At 41.6% G+C, this 7,228-nt stretch overlaps 2 protein-coding genes across 2 annotated transcripts in view; one reads left to right on the forward strand and one right to left on the reverse strand.

Annotated features, from left to right (window-relative positions):
* The window catches only part of LOC119838306, a 15,534-nt gene extending 13,884 nt beyond the window's left edge, over positions 1-1,650 (forward strand). The window contains exon 17 of the mRNA XM_038364176.1: positions 1,130-1,650. Coding sequence (XP_038220104.1) covers positions 1,130-1,650 — 521 coding nt within the window. The remainder of the gene's footprint in view (positions 1-1,129) is intronic.
* Positions 1,651-4,365: 2,715 nt separating this feature from the next.
* Positions 4,366-6,216, reverse strand: LOC119838307. The gene is made up of 4 exons (XM_038364177.1): positions 6,054-6,216; positions 5,273-5,481; positions 5,029-5,190; positions 4,366-4,504 (listed from the first exon to the last, which is right to left on the reverse strand). The coding sequence occupies exons 1-4, from the start codon at positions 6,214-6,216 to the stop codon at positions 4,436-4,438; spliced, it is 603 nt and encodes a 200-aa protein (XP_038220105.1). The 3' UTR covers positions 4,366-4,435.
* Between the last annotated feature and the right edge of the window lie 1,012 nt (positions 6,217-7,228).

The raw sequence follows: 7,228 nt of genomic DNA on the forward strand, positions 1-7,228 counted from the left end.
TTTTTTTTTTTTTTTTTTTTAATTCATGATAAGGAAGCGCTTGACCACGATCTCGCCTGATAGTACGCTGAGATGTGGTCTAAGATGAAGCGCGCTTCACTAGAAGGTACCTGTTCACTCTTCTCTTGAAGATTGTACTCCTCCAGATTGTGCTCGTCGGGGAACACAGACTCAGGAAGCATGTTCCAATCCCTTGCAGAATAAAGAATGTGGAATCGAACCGCTTCGTCCGGGTTCATGGAACGTGCACCAAATAGCAGTGTCTAGAGTCTGTGCGCCTCGACGATCGATGGAAAAATGGGGATGGCGGAATTAGGCTGTGTAATTCCGCAGCGCACTCCGATAAAAGACCGATAAACTAGTCACTCAGCGGCAATGACCGAGGCTCTAGAGTCTTCTTCCTACGAGATCATCGTCGTTTATGAGCTTCTTGGCACGCCTCTCTATGGCCTTAAGTGTCTCCAACTGGTATTTGGCAGATCCATCCTAGAGGTGAGAGCAGTATTCCAAGCACGACCGGACTTGTGCTTAGAATACCAAGCTTTTTTGAGGCAACTTGGGTTTTGATTCTATGTATGAACCAAAGTTCAGAGTAGGCGTTAAGGTCATACCAAGAAGCTCGAGTCAGGTCAGGTGGTCAGTTATCGGTACGGACACACCAAAAGAGGCTGAACACGTGGAGAGGTTTCGTGCAAAATATCTGCAGAGCATTTTTTTTCTGTTTTTTTTTTATTTCATAGCGGGCAACTGAGCTGGTGGTTCGCCTTATGGTAAACGATCATCACCGCCCATGAACATTCGCAGAGGCGCAGACCTCTGAGAATGCGCTGCCCGCTTTTTAAGGATAAGGGATAAGGAAAGGATTGATGAGAGGAAAGAAGGAATGGACTGGGAAGGGCTAGGAGAAGGAAATAGGCCTCCGGCTTCCCCACTCCACCCCACCGTACGAAACACAATAGCAAGCTATTATTTCACACCGGTTTTCTGTGGGGGTGTGGTACTTCCCCGGTGCGAGCTGGCCCAATTCGTGCCGAAGCATGCTCGACTCCCACAATAAGGGGACCACATATCGGACCGTCTCCCTGAACTCAGCGATGCTGTTGGCTGGGATACTCCCTCTTGATCTCAGAATACTCGAAGCATCGAGATTATATGGGATCAAGAAGGGGGCTGTCGCACCCAGCATTGGGAAACAGGGAGGTGGAACGAATGGCACCCGCGGTTGAGGACCCACATCCGGCAGAGCAGGTAGGGCTGGGGTTCGGCTTGGTGGATGAGGACACATATCCCGACGTGGTTGATAGCCACGTACGAAGGATCTATACGGACGGTAGCAAAATTGAGGGTCGAGTCGGAGCCGCCCTTTCCATATGGGAAGGGGAGGCCGAGATGAAGGCCGTCAAGCTTGCATTGCCGCCGAATTGCACCGTCTACCAAGCCGAACTTCTAGCGCTCCAAAGAGCAGTAGATATAGCCTGCAAGAGTGGAGCGGTGAAGGTCGGTGTCCTCAGCGACTCCAGATCGGCTCTCCAGGCGGTCACTCTCAGTTCCCCCCACCTCCTTGCTGTGCAAACAAGGGCGGCCCTCCGAAAAGATGCTTTGCAGAGGCGGGAGGTCTCCCTGTTTTGGATTAAGTCGCACGCACGCTAAGGGGGAACGAAAGGGTAGATCAGTTAACCAAGGAGGCCGCTCTGGAGTCGAAGAGGAAACCCGACTACGATTTGTGTCCTGTTTCATTCGTCAAGCGTATCTTGTGACAGGATGCGATCGGGGAATGGGACAGGAGATACGATGTAGGGGGGACGGCCGGAGTCGCGAAGCTCTTTTTCCCAAGCGCTGCTGCTGCATACAAAATAGTACGGAAAATAAACATCACACACCACACCACACAAGTACTGACTGGACGTGTCCAGTCGCTACTGGATTCGCCTTCTACTTGCATAGATTCAAGCTGAAGGAGAATCCGTCTATGCCTGTGTCAGCCCGGAGTCGAGGAGACGGTTCTTCACCTGTTACTCGAGTGTCCAATTTTTGCAAGAGTTAGATACGCTATTGATCAGAAATTGGGCATCGCGATGACGGTTGAGGCCCTGTGGGACAAAAGGAGAGATGAATTCCTCCAATATTGTTGTCATGTTGTTGGGGTGGTAAACAAAAGAAATTGCAATAAACTGTGATATATATTTTATTAGTTAGTATAATTAGTTGCGCGCTAATTCGCTCTATTTAGCGGTGAAAACAGATTAAAAATCGGAGCATCCTACAAAAAGATATAGTGAAAAGAAAATCACGCAACTACCAAACTTTGTCCATAAGTTTCGATTTACATCGAGAACTTCGCGAACGAAAGGTGTGGTGTTGTTTGTAGTGCCAATACGCATGTCTATGTGAATTTTCGGATTTTTTGGACTCATTTCAAAATGTCAAATACACATTTTTAATATAGTCGGGCAGTGACAAAATTATTGACTGAGTGCATAGTAAAGTGTTATAGATCACTAGATGTGTCTCATTAAAACTAGGCTCGGGGTCTTTGTTTCATTAAAATCGGGCCAAAATTGACGAAGTTACAGCCAAAATTGTAAACGAAGCAAAATTGGAACTTTTTCATCATCAAAAACTTAACTTTCCCCTTTCGCCCCACCCCGTTTTATAGTAAAGCAAGTGCTTATCAATTTAGAGCACCTATTTACTTATAAATACTCTTAAAAAGTGAATACCTGTGACAAGGAAACATAAAAAACAACAATCACGTGGAAGTGAAACTGTTATTGGTGAAAGTTACAGCATTCTTATAAAATTTTTCAAAAAGTACACAAAAAACCAATTAGGAAAAACTTTATACCATAAGATTTGGACATATACTTTTTAAGTTATAGCCATTCTTAAGTTTGATATGTGTGATATGTGTTGATGTACGAGTATCATAACTTGTTTAGATAAGTCTTCATGTGTCTCACAAGTCTTTAACACTGGGGTGGCTGTGTCTTGAAAAGTATATTTAAAGTAAAATTTTAGTTTTGGCTGTTCTTATTAATCAAATTATACATGAGGACCAACTACATCATTTTGGGTGTAGTTGTTATAATAAGTTGTAATCTAAGTGCTTAGAGACCTCTATAAACACCCCACAGTATTTATTATAGTACATGTATCTGTAAATATCAAATTATATTTGAAATCAAGTTTAGTATCTTTTAGAAATTAAAAACTTTTTAACGTGCACAGTGACAGCGAGCGTGGAGCTCGCTGTAAAGTGTTCGAAACATCGGGTTAATAATATAATGAATAAATCGCGTTTAAAATTCGTTACAAAGAAATTAAAAACTTTGTATATATATATATATATATATATATATATATATATATATATATATATATATATATATATATATATATATATATATATATATATAGTATATGTGTATAACTTGTTCTCTGATCCTTTGGAAATAAATACTGATCAGTTACTATTATAGTATTCTCATATAACCTTGGTAGCAGATAACAGTTGATGGTAAAAGTTGTTCTCAGTGAGAATTGCTATTAATTCCTGTAGGCGCTGCAAATTCTGTGTGTCTCCCAAAAATATTGACCATTATAATATAACATATAATCCATTTTTAAACATTTAAATATCTAGTACTGTCCAGTTACTAGTTCATAAAAAAACCCCCTTTATCTGGATAATCGTATTAGAATAAGTATCTATAATAATATTTTACACTTTTTACAACCTAACCTAAGCCTAGACCTAACCTAATCTAACCTAAGCCAAAGCGCGTCAGCGCCAGCGCCCTCAGTGTTTCAGAACACTGTGGGGTTTCAGTAGTTAGGAATCTGATTCTATGTGATTTGCTATTTCTATTAATGGTTAATGTTATGTTTTATTGTTACGGGAAATGCTGCTTCTGTTCTACTTATTGTTCTGTGGAACCACATTAAAACGATGTCATAAAACAAGCATTAGCAGTTTTTACCATTTACAACAAATTTATGTACTACTTCTAGATATTTCTAATTTAATTTTAAAATTAGGATAATGTATCTAAATTACTTATTTGGTTTTAGTCAATAATTTGCCCTTCGATTTTATTTCTCTTTTTACGCTCATTACTCTCTAACATTCCGTTTTTCCAAACCTATACCTTATCCATAAGTGTTTTTGCAGCGCCCATGTTCGGCAACCATATATTAAGCATGGTAAGATGCAAGTTTTGTTCAATTCAATATGCACATATCTATATTTTTCATAATTTTAGGACAAAACAAAAAAACTTATAAAGTACAATATCAGCAATTATAAAGGGAGCAAATACATCGTACGTATTAAATACTACAAAATTAAAACAAGAATTGGTTGGTTGTTATTTTATTATCATGGAGATAATGGCACGATTAGATCGAAATTGAGCGCGTGCTGCGGACGCCGGCGCTACGCGAACTTGGGCACCCAGGCGGCCAGCGCCTTCGCCAGCCAGCGGCTGTGGCGTTCGCAGGCGGGCTGCCAAAGTTAAGTTATAATAGTTGTGTATGTGTTTCAATTTTATGCGTTTGCCACTTGCAATTTTAGAGAATATTGTGTTTCAAGCACTAAACGTACATTCATAATTATAATATAATAGTGAGTAATCTATATAATAAAGCAGTACAAAAACTGAGCCTGTACATTGACGATATTAAAAAAATAATCATGTAAAACTCGACGAACTCGACGAGCCCAGCTACACTATAACATGAATAGAAATTATGTTTTAGCAAAAGTTGTTCAGATTGATGAGCTATCGACTGTCGACTATTAATAAGCGAGATCTGAAACATTTGACGTTTAAATCAACAATATCTGCTTAAATTCGGGAAGAAAGTAAAAAAGTAGTTCTTCCTCTAGTTTGTACTTTGTTCACATTCAAAGTTCACGCGAACAAAGTAAATTTAATATTTTACTATTACTCTCTAATTGACCATAAACTCCTACTTTCCACGGATACGCAGTTCGACTATCCGAAGTGTTTTAGAAAATAAGTGTACCAGTTCCGCGATGGCGGATCGAAGTGCGGCAGCGGCGGTCTCGCAGCCGCCTACGGCCCGCACCTCGGGCGGCTCCAGCGGGTGCAGCTCGCTCAGCTCCACCACCACCATCTCTCCCTTCCACCACTTCTTGCACTCCACCGTGCGGGCCGTTTTCGTAACCTGTTCATATTAAGTCTCACGTGAGTCACGTCGCTTGGTTCTCGCTCAATGGATTTCAACGAGTGGAAACCCATATGAGGACCTTGATGCGATACTCAGGATAGGTGGCGGGCAGGCTTTTAAATTGAGCTTTGATATACGTCCTCCCAAAGTGGAGGCGAACGAGCAGACGCAGCAGGTCTTGCTCGGCCGGCGCCAGCGTGGGCAGCGCGGCGCGCATTGGCCCGCTCGCTACGTCCACGGCGCACCCCAGCACGATCGTGGACAGATTCTCCGCAAGCAGATCCGGATCTGCGAACCAAATCGCATTCCTCATGTGAGCCGCGCACGCTGCGGTCTACCAGAGAGGTCATGCGGGCAGGAGTGCCTGCGCAAGTCGACTGATCGTTGGTAGAGTGTGCAGTGTTCTAGTGTACCGGAGCGCTCTTTAGTTATTCACGATGGTAACTAATGAGGACGACGCTCGAAAGATCTTGCGCCGGTCGTCTGCGCACGTTTAAAAACCGAACATGTCTATTTTTACACACATTCCCGTCTCCCTGCGCAGGCATGCTTGCACAGGTGGACTTTTCCGGTGGACCGTAGCTACACGCTAGCAATAGACACTGCGACCTGTAATCGCAAGTATGGATGAAAAAATGAAATCATTATTACTAAAAAAAGAATCGATTCGAGAGCAATTCGAAGCGACGCGAGAATAGAAATATTGCACTGATCACTGAATAGTTACTACGTAATGTACAATTCACATATATATTGAGAAATAGAGGTAATTCAGCCCATTTAATCGAAATGGAAACCCGATCGAAATATTTTGAAATTGAATGAATGTCATCAAAAGCGGGATTCGTCTGTGTGCGCACCGGCTATGAACATGGCGCGAGGCTCGGTGACGTTGCTGGGCACGGGGCAGGCGGCCAGCGCCTGCGGGCAGCGCCGGCGCGCCGGCAGCCGCGCCAGCGCCGCGCGCGCCACGCTCGCCGCCACGCCGTCGCGCCTGCCGCATGCAACACGCAACCATGTCATCACATGTGCTTATATACGAATACCGAATTTTTTCATCTTATGACACTGTTTTCGCGGTTACGGTAGATGATCTATACTAACTTTCTGGGGAAACCCACATTATAGGGTCACGTATATTAAATTTTACTATGATTTTGCTAAATTGCTCATCCGTTAAGCAGGACATTCCATGTACCAATCTAGACTTCATAAAAGATTATGGTTGTAATTTATTTTTTTATATGTTGTGGTATAGATTTCAAACTTTTCAATATAGTAATCATATATATATATATATATATATATATATATATATATATATATATATATATATATAGAATTCCAAGTCAGAATATAAAGAATATAAATATTCTTATTTTTTCACTAAAAATAAAAAAAAAACTAGTAATATGTGGATATTGAAATGTTGATATTCTTAAGATATGAACTCATTACTTTACTCCATAATTCAGAATGATTAAAAAAAACAATTACTATTTAATTTTCGATTTTAAAATTTGCACACTCAAACTATGGGTAGTATGTAGTAGAATATTATAATAAAAACTATAATTTGTAACTACATTCTTGCAAATAAATTCATTTAAGTATAAAGCGGACTAAATAGGAGAAGATCCCTCCGTTTCGCTCCGAGGCTCACCCCGCGATGGCGACGAGGCGGCCGCGCAGCTTGCGCGAGTCGGCCGCGGCGCAGAGGCGCAGCGTGAGCAGCGCCGTCAGCAAGAAGCCCGCGCTCACCGCGGAAGCCGGCAGCATCCCTTCCGCACTGAGAACGATCGTTTGGTTCGTTTTATTATTCATATTAGGACAAATTTATATAAAAAAAATTCCAACTTTATAATTAAAAACTGCCTGCTTACGTCGTCGAACATTATCTATCTATGATGTTTAAAATATCTTCTCTTTACACTATTAAGTATAAATATGGATATAGACGATTCACCCTGATATCAAAAGGTCGCTCAATTCACGCCGCTTAGCTCTATTATAAGAATTTTGATGCTTTTTTAAA

This window comes from Zerene cesonia, unplaced genomic scaffold (genome assembly GCF_012273895.1).
Source record: "Zerene cesonia ecotype Mississippi unplaced genomic scaffold, Zerene_cesonia_1.1 Zces_u002, whole genome shotgun sequence".
Classification (NCBI taxonomy): Eukaryota; Metazoa; Arthropoda; class Insecta; order Lepidoptera; family Pieridae; genus Zerene; species Zerene cesonia.

Excerpts from the sequence above, each read along its gene's own strand:
- LOC119838307 (XM_038364177.1), bottom strand. The coding sequence starts at position 6,216 with ATGACATGGTTGCGTGTTGCATGCGGCAGGCGCGACGGCGTGGCGGCG. Across the intron at positions 5,482-6,053 it reads TCGCGCCATGTTCATAGCCG|ATCCGGATCTGCTTGCGGAG; the intron begins GTGCGCACACAG and ends TTTGGTTCGCAG. Across the intron at positions 4,505-5,028 it reads GATCCGCCATCGCGGAACTG|CCCGCCTGCGAACGCCACAG; the intron begins GTACACTTATTT and ends TAACTTTGGCAG.